The sequence below is a fragment of the Salvelinus namaycush genome, unplaced genomic scaffold (assembly GCF_016432855.1).
Source record: "Salvelinus namaycush isolate Seneca unplaced genomic scaffold, SaNama_1.0 Scaffold3364, whole genome shotgun sequence".
Classification (NCBI taxonomy): Eukaryota; Metazoa; Chordata; class Actinopteri; order Salmoniformes; family Salmonidae; genus Salvelinus; species Salvelinus namaycush.
The window spans coordinates 1-16,108 of NW_024060302.1; the positions used below are offsets into that span (position 1 = coordinate 1).

At 47.2% G+C, this 16,108-nt stretch overlaps 1 protein-coding gene and 2 non-coding genes across 3 annotated transcripts; all 3 read left to right on the plus strand.

The window, feature by feature from the left end:
- The first annotated feature begins 24 nt into the window (after positions 1-24).
- Positions 25-6,310, plus strand: LOC120040210 (WD repeat-containing protein 88-like). The gene is made up of 5 exons (XM_038985452.1): positions 25-32; positions 1,756-1,838; positions 2,845-2,913; positions 3,606-3,704; positions 5,661-6,310. The coding sequence occupies exons 1-5, from the start codon at positions 26-28 to the stop codon at positions 5,847-5,849; spliced, it is 447 nt and encodes a 148-aa protein (XP_038841380.1). The 5' UTR covers position 25; the 3' UTR covers positions 5,850-6,310.
- An 8,464-nt stretch (positions 6,311-14,774) lies between these two features.
- Positions 14,775-14,848, plus strand: trnat-agu. Its single transcript has one exon. It is a non-coding gene; the product is annotated as a tRNA-Thr (tRNA).
- Positions 14,849-15,800: 952 nt separating this feature from the next.
- Positions 15,801-15,874, plus strand: trnat-agu. Its single transcript has one exon. It is a non-coding gene; the product is annotated as a tRNA-Thr (tRNA).
- Positions 15,875-16,108: the final 234 nt, after the last annotated feature.

Here is a 16,108-nt window from a genome sequence, read left to right on the forward strand (position 1 = left end):
ATATCAGTTTCTATCAGTCTTCTCCATGGATGGTAGGGTGGACATATCAGTCTTCTCCGTGGATGGTAGGGTGGACATATCAGTCTTCTCCATGGATGGTAGGGTAGACATATCAGTCTTCTCCATGGATGGTAGGGTAGACATATCAGTCTTCTCCATGGATGGTAGGGTAGACATATCAGTCTTCTCCATGGATGGTAGGGTGGACATATCAGTCTTCTCCATGGATGGTAGGGTAGACATATCAGTCTTCTCCGTGGATGGTAGGGTAGACATATCAGTCTTCTCCATGGATGGTAGGGTAGACATATCAGTCTTCTCCATGGATGGTAGGGTAGACATATCAGTCTTCTCCATGGATGGTAGGGTGGACATATCAGTCTTCTCCATGGATGGTAGGGTGGACATATCAGTCTTCTCCATGGATGGTAGGGTAGACATATCAGTCTTCTCCATGGATGGTAGGGTGGACATATCAGTCTTCTCCATGGATGGTAGGGTAGACATATCAGTCTTCTCCATGGATGGTAGGGTAGACATATCAGTCTTCTCCATGGATGGTAGGGTGGACATATCAGTCTTCTCCATGGATGGTAGGGTGGACATATCAGTCTTCTTCTCCATGGATGGTAGGGTGGACATATCAGTCTTCTCCATGGATGGTAGGGTGGACATATCAGTCTTCTCCATGGATGGTAGGGTGGACATATCAGTCTTCTCCATGGATGGTAGGGTGGACATATCAGTCTTCTCCATGGATGGTAGGGTGGACATATCAGTCTTCTCCATGGATGGTAGGGTGGACATATCAGTCTTCTCCATGGATGGTAGGGTAGACATATCAGTCTTCTCCATGGATGGTAGGGTGGACATATCAGTCTTCTCCATGGATGGTAGGGTGGACATATCAGTCTTCTCCATGGATGGTAGGGTGGACATATCAGTCTTCTCCATGGATGGTAGGGTAGACATATCAGTCTTCTCCATGGATGGTAGGGTGGACATATCAGTCTTCTCCATGGATGGTAGGGTGGACATATCAGTCTTCTCCATGGATGGTAGGGTGGACATATCAGTCTTCTCCATGGATGGTAGGGTGGACATATCAGTCTTCTTCTCCATGGATGGTAGGGTAGACATATCAGTCTTCTCCATGGATGGTAGGGTGGACATATCAGTCTTCTCCATGGATGGTAGGGTAGACATATCAGTCTTCTCCATGGATGGTAGGGTGGACATATCAGTCTTCTCCATGGATGGTAGGGTAGACATATCAGTCTTCTCCATGGATGGTAGGGTGGACATATCAGTCTTCTCCATGGATGGTAGGGTGGACATATCAGTCTTCTCCATGGATGGTAGGGTGGACATATCAGTCTTCTACATGGATGGTAGGGTGGACATATCAGTCTTCTTCTCCATGGATGGTAGGGTAGACATATCAGTCTTCTCCATGGATGGTAGGGTGGACATATCAGTCTTCTCCATGGATGGTAGGGTAGACATATCAGTCTTCTCCATGGATGGTAGGGTGGACATATCAGTCTTCTCCATGGATGGTAGGGTAGACATATCAGTCTTCTCCATGGATGGTAGGGTGGACATATCAGTCTTCTCCATGGATGGTAGGGTGAACATATCAGTCTTCTCCATGGATGGTAGGGTAGACATATCAGTCTTCTCCATGGATGGTAGGGTGGACATATCAGTCTTCTTCTACTGACAGACTGACTGTAGTTCTCTGTTGTTGTCCAGGGTCAGTCCTGGTGTCTGGGGCGTATGATAGAACAGTGGCTGTGTGGAACATGGAGACCCTCTGCAAGACCCTGGAGTTGAAGGTAGCTTCATGTCCTACTTTAGACACATTTTGTCAAGGCAAACAGGTGTGTGTGTTTCATACAGGTGTGTGTGTGTTTCAAACAGGTGTGTGTGTTTCATACAGGTGTGTGTGTTTCAAACAGGTGTGTGTGTTTCATACAGGTGTGTGTGTTTCAAACAGGTGTGTGTGTTTCAAACAGGTGTGTGTGTGTTTCATACAGGTGTGTGTGTTTCATACAGGTGTGTGTGTTTCATACAGGTGTGTGTGTGTGTTTCATACAGGTGTGTGTGTTTCATACAGGTGTGTGTGTTTCAAACAGGTGTGTGTGTTTCATACAGGTGTGTGTGTTTCAAACAGGTGTGTGTGTTTCATACAGGTGTGTGTGTTTCATACAGGTGTGTGTGTTTCATACAGGTGTGTGTGTTTCATACAGGTGTGTGTGTTTCATACAGGTGTGTGTGTTTCATACAGGTGTGTGTGTGTTTCATACAGGTGTGTGTGTTTCATACAGGTGTGTGTGTTTCAAACAGGTGTGTGTGTTTCAAACAGGTGTGTGTGTTTCATACAGGTGTGTGTGTTTCATACAGGTGTGTGTGTGTTTCATACAGGTGTGTGTGTGTTTCATACAGGTGTGTGTGTTTCATACAGGTGTGTGTGTTTCAAACAGGTGTGTGTGTTTCAAACAGGTGTGTGTGTTTCATACAGGTGTGTGTGTTTCAAACAGGTGTGTGTGTTTCAAACAGGTGTGTGTGTTTCATACAGGTGTGTGTGTTTCAAACAGGTGTGTGTGTTTCAAACAGGTGTGTGTGTTTCAAACAGGTGTGTGTGTTTCAAACAGGTGTGTGTGTGTTTCAAACAGGTGTGTGTGTGTTTCATACAGGTGTGTGTGTTTCATGTGTGTGTGTTTCATGTGTGTGTGTGTGTGTGTGTGTGTGTGTGTGTGTGTGTGTGTGTGTGTGTGTGTGTGTGTGTGTGTGTGTGTGTGTGTGTGTGTGTGTGTGTGTGTGTGTTTTTGCTTACCCTAGGGACATGCAGATTGGGTGACAGATGTGGCAATCAGTGCTGACAAAAAATGGGTGGCCTCAGCTTCCAAGGTACAAACACACACACACACACCTCAATGTCATGTCCTATCCCTGTAGGTCACAGTAAATATACACCTCAATGTCATGTCCTATCCCTGTAGGTCACAGTAAATATACACCTCAATGTCATGTCCTATCCCTAGTAAATACACACCTCAATGTCATGTCCTATCCCTAGTAAATACACACCTCAATGTCATGTCCTATCCCTGTAGGTCACAGTAAATATACACCTCAATGTCATGTCCTATCCCTGTAGGTCACAGTTAATATACACCTCAATGTCATGTCCTATCCCTGTAGGTCACAGTAAATATACACCTCAATGTCATGTCCTATCCCTGTAGGTCACAGTAAATATACACCTCAATGTCATGTCCTATCCCTGTAGGTCACAGTAAATATACACCTCAATGTCACATCCTATCCCTGTAGGTCACAGTAAATATACACCTCAATGTCATGTCCTATCCCTGTAGGTCACAGTTAATACACACCTCAATGTCATGTCCTATCCCTAGTAAATACACACCTCAATGTCATGTCCTATCCCTAGTAAATACACACCTCAATGTCATGTCCTATCCCTAGTAAATATACACCTCAATGTCATGTCCTATCCCTGTAGGCCACAGAATATGTCCCTTTTGTTACCAATCCATTTTGCATCACCATAAATATTGCTATGTGTCCCTTTGAAGGACACCACTGTCAGGTTGTGGAATATAGAGCACTCTGAGGAGATACCTGCCGTTATTGAGACCAGGAAGGCTCAGGGAATGGGCTATCATATCCTCCAGGTTGGTAATGGTACCACACACTGCTACCTTGTAGATCAGCATTATATGTAGAGTGAGACCTGATCCTAGACCAGCACTCCTACCCTGAGACCTGATCCTAGATCAGCACCCCTACCCTGAGACCTGATCCTAGATCACCATTCCTACCCTGAGACCTGATCCTATATCACCACTCCTACCCTGAGCCCTGATCCTAGATCACCATTCCTACCCTGAGACCTGATCCTATATCACCACTCCTACTCTGAGACCTGATCCTAGATCAGCACTCCTACCCTGATCTCTGATCCTAGATCACCACTCCTACTCTGAGACCTGATCCTAGATCACCCCTCCTACCCTGAGACCTGATCCTAGATCACCACTCCTACCCTGAGACCTGATCCTAGATCACCACTCCTACCCTGAGACCTGATCCTAGATCAGCACTCCTACCCTGAGACCTGATCCTAGACCAGCATTCCTACCCTGAGCCCTGATCCTAGATCACCACTCCTACCCTGAGACCTGATCCTAGATCAGCACTCCTACCCTGAGACCTGATCCTAGATCACCACTCCTACCCTGAGACCTGATCCTATATCACCACTCCTACCCTGAGCCCTGATCCTAGATCACCATTCCTACCCTGAGACCTGATCCTAGACCTGATCCTAGATCACCACTCCTACTCTGAGACCTGATCCTAGACCTGATCCTAGATCACCACTCCTACCCTGTTACCTGATCCTAGACCTGATCCTAGATCACCACTCCTACCCTGAGAACTGATCCTAGAAAGGCACTCCTACTCTGAGACCTGATCCTAGATCACCACTCCTACCCTGAGACCTGATCCTAGATCACCACTCCTACCCTGAGACCTGATCCTAGATCACCACTCCTACTCTGAGACCTGATCCTAGATTAACACTCCTACCCTGAGACCTGATCCTAGATCACCACTCCTACCCTGAGACCTGATCCTAGAAAGGCACTCCTACTCTGAGACCTGATCCTAGATCACCACTCCTACCCTGAGATCTGATCCTAGATCACCACTCATACTCTGAGACCTGATCCTAGACCAACACTCCTACCCTGAGACCTGATCCTAGATCACCACTCCTACCCTGAGACCTGATCCTAGATCACCACTCCTACCCTGAGACCTGATCCTAGATCACCACTCCTACCCTGAGACCTGATCCTAGACCAGCATTCCTACCCTGATCTCTGATCCTAGATCACCACTCCTACCCTGATCTCTGATCCTAGATCACCACTCCTACTCTGAGACCTGATCCTAGATCACCACTCCTACTCTGAGACCTGATCCTAGATCACCACTCCTACCCTGAGACCTGATCCTAGATCACCACTCCTACTCTGAGACCTGATCCTAGACCAACACTCCTACCCTGAGACCTGATCCTAGATCACCACTCCTACCCTGAGACATGATCCTAGATCAGCACTCCTACCCTGAGACCTGATCCTAGACCACCACTCCTACTCTGAGACCTGATCCTAGATCACCACTCCTACCCTGAGACCTGATCCTAGACCACCACTCCTACCCTGAGACCTGATCCTAGATCACCACTCCTACCCTGAGACCTGATCCTAGATCACCACTCCTACCCTGAGACCTGATCCTAGATCACCACTCCTACCCTGAGACCTGATCCTAGACCACCACTCCTACTCTGAGACCTGATCCTAGATCACCACTCCTACACTGAGACCTGATCCTATATCACCACTCCTACCCTGAGACCTGATCCTAGATCACCACTCCTACCCTGAGACCTGATCCTAGACCACCACTCCTACCCTGATACCCGATCCTAGACCACCACTCCTACCCTGATACCCGATCCTAGATCACCACTCCTACTCTGAGATCGTTTGTGAATAAGGAAGATTATTTTGGTGACACTGTTTTGGTGAACCTAATCCAGTCTTGTCTTTCAGTGTGAGGAGTGTGGAAAGGCTTTCTCCATTTCCCGACTGGAGAACTCCGACTTGGTCACAAAGTGTGTGTTCTGCCGATTGAAGACAGAAACCAGATCCCATCTTCAACCTCCTCCTCTGTCGTCTAGTGTTCTGCCGATTGAAGACAGAAACCAGATCCCATCTTCAACCTCCTCCTCTGTTGTCTAGCGTTCTGCCGATTGAAGACAGAAACCAGATCCCATCTTCAACCTCCTCCTCTGTTGTCTAGTGTTCTGCCGATTGAAGACAGAAACCAGATCCCATCTTCAACCTCCTCCTCTGTTGTCTAGTGTTCTGCCGATTGAAGACAGAAACCAGATCCCATCTTCAACCTCCTCCTCTGTTGTCTAGTGTTCTGCCGATTGAAGACAGAAACCAGATCCCATCTTCAACCTCCTGCTCTGTTGTCTAGGAATTGAATGTATTATTTTATAATGCTTGTATGTTACTGTATATAACTAAGTCCTGTGTTTATGGAGTATTATATCCTGTTAAAACTGTATTTGTTGATTGATTTTGTCAGACAATAACTAAAGTATCACTGCATCGCAGTGCTAGCTATGCCACTAGACATTCTGGGTTCGAGTCCAGGCTGTAGCAGCCGGCCGGGAGACCCATGGGGCGGCACACAATTGGCCCAGCGTCGTCCGGGTTAGAGGAGGGTTTGGCCCAGCGTCGTCCGGGTTAGAGGAGGGTTTGGCCCAGCGTCGTCCGGGTTAGAGGAGGGTTTGGCCCAGCGTCGTCCGGGTTAGTGGAGGGTTTGGCCCAGCGTCGTCCGGGTTAGAGGAGGGTTTGGCCCAGCGTCGTCCGGGTTAGAGGAGGGTTTGGCCCAGCGTCGTCCGGGTTAGTGGAGGGTTTGGCCCAGCGTCGTCCGGGTTAGAGGAGGGTTTGGCCCAGCGTCGTCCGGGTTAGAGGAGGGTTTGGCCCAGCGTCGTCCGGGTTAGTGGAGGGTTTGGCCCAGCGTCGTCCGGGTTAGTGGAGGGTTTGGCCCAGCGTCGTCCGGGTTAGTGGAGGGTTTGGCCCAGCGGCGTCCGGGTTAGTGGAGGGTTTGGCCCAGCGTCGTCCGGGTTAGTGGAGGGTTTGGCCCAGCGGCGTCCGGGTTAGTGGAGGGTTTGGCCCAGCGTCGTCCGGGTTAGTGGAGGGTTTGGCCCAGCGTCGTCCGGGTTAGTGGAGGGTTTGGCCCAGCGTCGTCCGGGTTAGTGGAGGGTTTGGCCCAGCGTCGTCCGGGTTAGGGGAGGGTTTGGCCCAGCGTCGTCCGGGTTAGGGGAGGGTTTGACCGGCAGGGATGTCCTTGTTCCATCGTGCATTAGCGATTCCTGTGGCGGGCCGGGCGCAGTGCACGCTGACGGTCACCAGGTGTTTCCTCCGACACGTTGGTGCGGCTGGCTTCCGGGTTAAAGTGGGCATTGTGTCAAGAAGCAGTGCGGCTTGGTTGGGTCGTGTTTCACGGCTCTCGACCTTCACGTCTCTCGACCTTCGCCTCTCCTGAGTCCGTACGGGAGTTGCAACGATGAGACAAGACTGTAACTACCAATCGGATACCACGAAAATATATATAAATATAATAAAATATAATAAATATAATATAATAAAATAAAATAGAAATAACTAAAGATTCTATCTATTGTGAGTCTTTCTCTGTGGTGAACACACACCTGTAGTCTAGGACAGCTATGGTAGAGGACACACCTGTAGTCTATGACAGCTATGGTAGAGAACACACCTGTAGACTAGGACAGCTATGGTAGAGAACACACCTGGAGTCTAGGACAGCTATGGTGGAGAACACACCTGTAGTCTAGGACAGCTATGGTAGAGAACACACCTGTAGTCTAGGACAGCTATGGAGAACACACCTGTAGTCTAGGACAGCTATGGTAGAGAACACACCTGTAGTCTAGGACAGCTATGGTAGAGAACACACCTGTAGTCTAGGACAGCTATGGTAGAGAACACACCTGTAGTCTAGGACAGCTATGGTAGAGAACACACCTGTAGTCTAGGACAGCTATGGTAGAGAACACACCTGTAGTCTAGGACAGCTATGGAGAACACACCTGGAGTCTAGGACAGCTATGGTAGAGAACACACCTGTAGTCTAGGACAGCTATGGTAGAGAACACACCTGGAGTCTAGGACAGCTATGGAGAACACACCTGTAGTCTAGGACAGCTATGGTAGAGAACACACCTGTAGTCTAGGACAGCTATGGTAGAGAACACACCTGTAGTCTAGGACAGCTATGGAGAACACACCTGTAGTCTAGGACAGCTATGGTAGAGAACACACCTGGAGTCTAGGACAGCTATGGAGAACACACCTGTAGTCTAGGACAGCTATGGTAGAGAACACACCTGTCGTCTAGGACAGCTATGGTAGAGAACACACCTGTAGTCTAGGACAGCTATGGAGAACACACCTGTAGTCTAGGACAGCTATGGTAGAGAACACACCTGTAGTCTAGGACAGCTATGGTAGAGAACACACCTGTAGTCTAGGACAGCTATGGTAGAGAACACACCTGTAGTCTAGGACAGCTATGGTAGAGAACACACCTGTAGTCTAGGACAGCTATGGTAGAGAACACACCTGTCGTCTAGGACAGCTATGGTAGAGAACACACCTGGAGTCTAGGACAGCTATGGTAGAGAACACACCTGTAGTCTAGGACAGCTATGGTAGAGAACACACCTGTAGTCTAGGACAGCTATGGTAGAGAACACACCTGTAGTCTAGGACAGCTATGGAGAACACACCTGTAGTCTAGGACAGCTATGGTAGAGAACACACCTGGAGTCTAGGACAGCTATGGTAGAGAACACACCTGGAGTCTAGGACAGCTATGGTAGAGAACACACCTGTAGTCTAGGACAGCTATGGTAGAGAACACACCTGGAGTCTAGGACAGCTATGGTAGAGAACACACCTGGAGTCTAGGACAGCTATGGAGAACACACCTGTAGTCTAGGACAGCTATGGTAGAGAACACACCTGTAGTCTAGGACAGCTATGGTAGAGAACACACCTGGAGTCTAGGACAGCTATGGTAGAGAACACACCTGTAGTCTAGGACAGCTATGGTAGAGAACACACCTGTAGTCTAGGACAGCTATGGTGGAGAACACACCTGTAGTCTAGGACAGCTATGGTAGAGAACACACCTGTAGTCTAGGACAGCTATGGTAGAGAACACACCTGTAGTCTAGGACAGCTATAGTAGAGAACACACCTGTAGTCTAGGACAGCTATGGTAGAGAACACACCTGGAGTCTAGGACAGCTATGGTAGAGAACACACCTGGAGTCTAGGACAGCTATGGTAGAGAACACACCTGGAGTCTAGGACAGCTATGGTAGAGAACACACCTGTAGTCTAGGACAGCTATGGTAGAGAACACACCTGTAGTCTAGGACAGCTATGGTAGAGAACACACCTGTAGTCTAGGACAGCTATGGTAGAGAACACACCTGTAGTCTAGGACAGCTATGGTAGAGAACACACCTGTAGTCTAGGACAGCTATGGTAGAGAACACACCTGGAGTCTAGGACAGCTATGGTAGAGAACACACCTGGAGTCTAGGACAGCTATGGAGAACACACACCTGTAGTCTAGGACAGCTATGGTAGAGAACACACCTGTAGTCTAGGACAGCTATGGTAGAGAACACACCTGGAGTCTAGGACAGCTATGGTAGAGAACACACCTGTAGTCTAGGACAGCTATGGTAGAGAACACACCTGTAGTCTAGGACAGCTATGGTAGAGAACACACCTGGAGTCTAGGACAGCTATGGTAGAGAACACACCTGTAGTCTAGGACAGCTATAGTAGAGAACACACCTGTAGTCTAGGACAGCTATGGTAGAGAACACACCTGTAGTCTAGGACAGCTATGGTGGAGAACACACCTGTAGTCTAGGACAGCTATGGTAGAGAACACACCTGGAGTCTAGGACAGCTATGGAGAACACACCTGTAGTCTAGGACAGCTATGGAGAACACACCTGTAGTCTAGGACAGCTATGGAGAACACACCTGTAGTCTAGGACAGCTATGGTAGAGAACACACCTGTAGTCTAGGACAGCTATGGTGGAGAACACACCTGTAGTCTAGGACAGCTATGGAGAACACACCTGTAGTCTAGGACAGCTATGGTAGAGAACACACCTGTAGTCTAGGACAGCTATGGTAGAGAACACACCTGTAGTCTAGGACAGCTATGGATAACACACCTGTAGTCTAGGACAGCTATGGTAGAGACACACCTGTAGTCTAGGACAGCTATGGTAGAGAACACACCTGTAGTCTAGGACAGCTATGGTAGAGAACACACCTGTAGTCTAGGACAGCTATAGTAGAGAACACACCTGTAGTCTAGGACAGCTATGGTAGAGAACACACCTGTAGTCTAGGACAGCTATGGTAGAGAACACACCTGTAGTCTAGGACAGCTATGGTAGAGAACACACCTGTAGTCTAGGACAGCTATGGTAGAGAACACACCTGTAGTCTAGGACAGCTATGGTAGAGAAACACCTGTAGTCTAGGACAGCTATGGTAGAGAACACACCTGTAGTCTAGGACAGCTATGGTAGAGAACACACCTGGAGTCTAGGACAGCTATGGTAGAGAACACACCTGGAGTCTAGGACAGCTATGGTAGAGAACACACCTGTAGTCTAGGACAGCTATGGTAGAGAACACACCTGTAGTCTAGGACAGCTATGGTAGAGAACACACCTGTAGTCTAGGACAGCTATGGTAGAGAACACACCTGTAGTCTAGGACAGCTATGGTAGAGAACACACCTGGAGTCTAGGACAGCTATGGTAGAACACACCTGTCGTCTAGGACAGCTATGGTAGAGAACACACCTGTAGTCTAGGACAGCTATGGTAGAGAACACACCTGTAGTCTAGGACAGCTATGGTAGAGAACACACCTGTAGTCTAGGACAGCTATGGTAGAGAACACACCTGGAGTCTAGGACAGCTATGGTAGAGGAACACACCTGTAGTCTAGGACAGCTATGGTAGAGAACACACCTGTAGTCTAGGACAGCTATGGTAGAGAACACACCTGTAGTCTAGGACAGCTATGGTAGAGAACACACCTGTAGTCTAGGACAGCTATGGTAGAGAACACACCTGTAGTCTAGGACAGCTATGGTAGAGAACACACCTGTAGTCTAGGACAGCTATGGTAGAGAACACACCTGTAGTCTAGGACAGCTATGGTAGAGAACACACCTGTAGTCTAGGACAGCTATGGAGAACACACCTGTAGTCTAGGACAGCTATGGTAGAGAACACACCTGTAGTCTAGGACAGCTATAGGTAGAGAACACACCTGTAGTCTAGGACAGCTATGGTAGAGAACACACCTGTAGTCTAGGACAGCTATGGTAGAGAACACACCTGTAGTCTAGGACAGCTATGGTAGAGAACACACCTGTAGTCTAGGACAGCTATGGTAGAGAACACACCTGTAGTCTAGGACAGCTATGGTAGAGAACACACCTGTAGTCTAGGACAGCTATGGTAGAGAACACACCTGGAGTCTAGGACAGCTATGGTAGAGAACACACCTGTAGTCTAGGACAGCTATGGTAGAGAACACACCTGTAGTCTAGGACAGCTATGGTAGAGAACACACCTGTAGTCTAGGACAGCTATGGTAGAGAACACACCTGTAGTCTAGGACAGCTATGGTAGAGAACACACCTGGAGTCTAGGACAGCTATGGTAGAGAACACACCTGGAGTCTAGGACAGCTATGGTAGAGAACACACCTGTAGTCTAGGACAGCTATAGTAGAGAACACACCTGTAGTCTAGGACAGCTATGGTAGAGAACACACCTGTAGTCTAGGACAGCTATGGTAGAGAACACACCTGTAGTCTAGGACAGCTATGGTAGAGAACACACCTGTAGTCTAGGACAGCTATAGTAGAGAACACACCTGTAGTCTAGGACAGCTATGGTAGAGAACACACCTGGAGTCTAGGACAGCTATGATAGAGAACACACCTGGAGTCTAGGACAGCTATGGTAGAGAACACACCTGTAGTCTAGGACAGCTATGGTAGAGAACACACCTGTAGTCTAGGTCAGCTATGGTAGAGAACACACCTGTAGTCTAGGACAGCTATGGTAGAGAACACACCTGTAGTCTAGGACAGCTATGGTAGAGAACACACCTGTAGTCTAGGACAGCTATGGTGGAGAACACACCTGTAGTCTAGGACAGCTATGGTAGAGAACACACCTGTAGTCTAGGTCAGCTATGGTAGAGAACACACCTGTAGTCTAGGACAGCTATGGTAGAGAACACACCTGTAGTCTAGGTCAGCTATGGTAGAGAACACACCTGTAGTCTAGGTCAGCTATGGTAGAGAACACACCTGTAGTCTAGGACAGCTATGGTAGAGAACACACCTGTAGTCTAGGACAGCTATGGTAGAGAACACACCTGTAGTCTAGGACAGCTATGGTAGAGAACACACCTGTAGTCTAGGACAGCTATGGTAGAGAACACACCTGTAGTCTAGGACAGCTATGGTGGAGAACACACCTGTAGTCTAGGACAGCTATGGTAGAGAACACACCTGTAGTCTAGGACAGCTATGGTAGAGAACACACCTGTAGTCTAGGACAGCTATGGTAGAGAACACACCTGTAGTCTAGGACAGCTATGGTAGAGAACACACCTGTAGTCTAGGACAGCTATGGTAGAGAACACACCTGTAGTCTAGGACAGCTATGGTAGAGAACACACCTGTAGTCTAGGACAGCTATGGTAGAGAACACACCTGTAGTCTAGGACAGCTATGGTAGAGAACACACCTGTAGTCTAGGACAGCTATGGTAGAGAACACACCTGTAGTCTAGGACAGCTATGGTAGAGAACACACCTGTAGTCTAGGACAGCTATGGTAGAGAACACACCTGTCGTCTAGGACAGCTATGGTAGAGAACACACCTGTAGTCTAGGACAGCTATGGTAGAGAACACACCTGGAGTCTAGGACAGCTATGGTAGAGAACACACCTGTAGTCTAGGACAGCTATGGAGAACACACCTGTAGTCTAGGACAGCTATGGTAGAGAACACACCTGGAGTCTAGGACAGCTATGGTAGAGAACACACCTGGAGTCTAGGACAGCTATGGAGAACACACCTGGAGTCTAGGACAGCTATGGAGAACACACCTGGAGTCTAGGACAGCTATGGTAGAGAACACACCTGGAGTCTAGGACAGCTATGGTAGAGAACACACCTGTAGTCTAGGACAGCTATGGTAGAGAACACACCTGGAGTCTAGGACAGCTATGGTAGAGAACACACCTGGAGTCTAGGACAGCTATGGTAGAGAACACACCTGGAGTCTAGGACAGCTATGGTAGAGAACACACCTGTAGTCTAGGACAGCTATAGTAGAGAACACACCTGGAGTCTAGGACAGCTATGGTAGAGAACACACCTGTAGTCTAGGACAGCTATGGTAGAGAACACACCTGTAGTCTAGGACAGCTATGGAGAACACACCTGTAGTCTAGGACAGCTATGGTAGAGAACACACCTGTCGTCTAGGACAGCTATGGTAGAGAACACACCTGGAGTCTAGGACAGCTATGGTAGAGAACACACCTGTAGTCTAGGACAGCTATGGTAGAGAACACACCTGTCGTCTAGGACAGCTATGGTAGAGAACACACCTGTAGTCTAGGACAGCTATGGTAGAGAACACACCTGTAGTCTAGGACAGCTATGGTAGAGAACACACCTGTAGTCTAGGACAGCTATGGTAGAGAACACACCTGTAGTCTAGGACAGCTATGGAGAACACACCTGTAGTCTAGGACAGCTATGGTAGAGAACACACCTGGAGTCTAGGACAGCTATGGTAGAGAACACACCTGGAGTCTAGGACAGCTATGGTAGAGAACACACCTGGAGTCTAGGACAGCTATGGTAGAGAACACACCTGTAGTCTAGGACAGCTAATATAGGGGCTGGCCCAGCAGGTCCACTGGTAGAACCCTGCTAATATAGGGGCTGGCCCAGCAGATCCACTGGTAGAACCCTGCTAATATAGGGGCTGGCCCAGCAGATCCACTGGTAGAACCCTGCTAATATAGGGGCTGGCCCAGCAGGTCCACTGGTAGAACCCTGCTAATATAGGGGCTGGCCCAGCAGGTCCACTGGTAGAACCCTGTTAATATAGGGGCTGGCCCAGCAGATCCACTGGTAGAACCCTGCTGTTAATATAGGGGCTGGTCCAGCAGGACCACTGGTAGAACCCTGTTAATATAGGTACTGGCCCAGCAGGACCACTGGTAGAACCCTGTTAATATAGGTACTGGCCCAGCAGGACCACTGGTAGAACCCTGTTAATATAGGTACTGGCCCAGCAGGTCCACTGGTAGAACCCTGTTAATATAGGTACTGGCCCAGCAGGTCCACTGGTAGAACCCTGTTAATATAGGTACTGGCCCAGCAGGTCCACTGGTAGAACCCTGCTGTTAATATAGGGGCTGGTCCAGCAGGTCCACTGGTAGAACCCTGTTAATATAGGTACTGGCCCAGCAGGTCCACTGGTAGAACCCTAGGCAATAACTTAACCTTGGTAACATCCGCAGACATATTTTTTACCAGCTCAGTGTATTCTGGAGTCGAAGTGAATAAATAAGATCCCGCGCTGCGGCAGCACGACACCTCAGATCAGTATTTATTATTTTAATATTATTCTATTTGTTCCTCTGCATTGTTGGTTAGGGCCGTAAGCATTTCACTGTTACTCACCTGTTGTTTACGAAGCATGACACAAATACATTCTGATTTGACACATAGGTTGAGTCTGGGGCGATTACCTTATGACCGAACACCAATGTCCGAGCTTGTAAATGTTTGAAATGTAAACTATGGGATCAATATTGCTTAATTTATGTTCTGCAATGAAGCTCACTTGAGTAATTAACTAAAGACACAACACCGTCTGAAATGTAAATTGCCGATTTACATTCACTCGTTATCGAAATTTGAGATATAAATCATTGAAATATAAAGCCTTTTTTCATGTGGACAATCACCGGCGCCGTGGCTTAGTTGGTTAAAGCGCCTGTCTAGTAAACAGGAGATCCTGAGTTCGAATCTCAGCGGAGCCTTTTGTGAACTATTTGTAAAAGGCCAGGCACCACTTGCTTATTAATGCATCTACCTATTTTGAGATTTGTTGGTATTTTGGTCAAATTGATATTAGTATTTTCTAAAAGTAAACATAAAAACGTCAATTTTCTTTATTTTCCCATACTACCATCATCCACATTTTTAACCACTTTAAAATGGAAATACACCAATAATTTCAAAGCTCACTACATAAAATTACACATAATGTAAAAACCCATTTCATTCATAGAGAATGTTTCAAACTGGACTATCTATAGTAACTTATTTTGAATAGATGGTGATTGGGTCTAAATAGGCGTTTGGTAGTCTACATTCAGTGTACTTGTCTTTAACTTCCATTTCCCGACACTCAGACTCCCCTTATATTTTCCCACAAGCCAACACAGACTCCCCCTTATGTTTCTCCGTTTCAGAAGCATCTGAATTCACCACATGTTGTGTGGTTATACTTACATATATTCTCCAGACTTGCCCAGAGAGAATTGTTGATAGGTTGTTAATTTTTTATTCTAAATAACATTTTCTTTGGAAAAATGCGCCAAAAATGCATTTAACGTTACATGGACTAGTATTTTACAGACATAAATATGAAAAAAAAAAGTATTTATCCGCTATCTGCTCTGGACAAGTCCGGTGTTGGAGTGTCTTAAGTTAAAATGAAACTAACATTTTTAGGCTGACATTTATTTTCGCGATATGCAAATATTGCATATTTAACGTTATATCGCCTTATTTGCATATTTTAATCAAATATTTCAGAAAAGTTGTAATACGAAAAAGTTTTATGTTTGTGTCAATATTCAACTGGTAAAACCTGATTGTGACATGATGAAAGGAAAAAACGACCTTTTGAGAATATGGCGCCTATCCCCGTTTCACATTGTACCAACAGTAAAGACATTTACCCTTTTATTTCCATCACGACTCGGCGGCGCTGTGGCTTAGTTGGTTAAAGCGCCTGTCTAGTAAACAGGAGATCCTGAGTTCGAATCTCAGCAGTGCCTTTTTGTGACGTACCCACCACCTCTTATCAAGGATCTCCAAGCTTTGACAACGGTGACGACAAAGATAGCTCCCTGCCTTCCCGCTATCCAACCAGGATGATGTGTTGTAGAAAATTACATGGTCCAGCGTTTTAGTAACTAATTAAACCGAATTTAAGTTAAACAGGGCGAATACCAAGAGAGTAATCAAATCAAATGGTATTTGTCACATGCTGAATACAACAGGTGTTGACC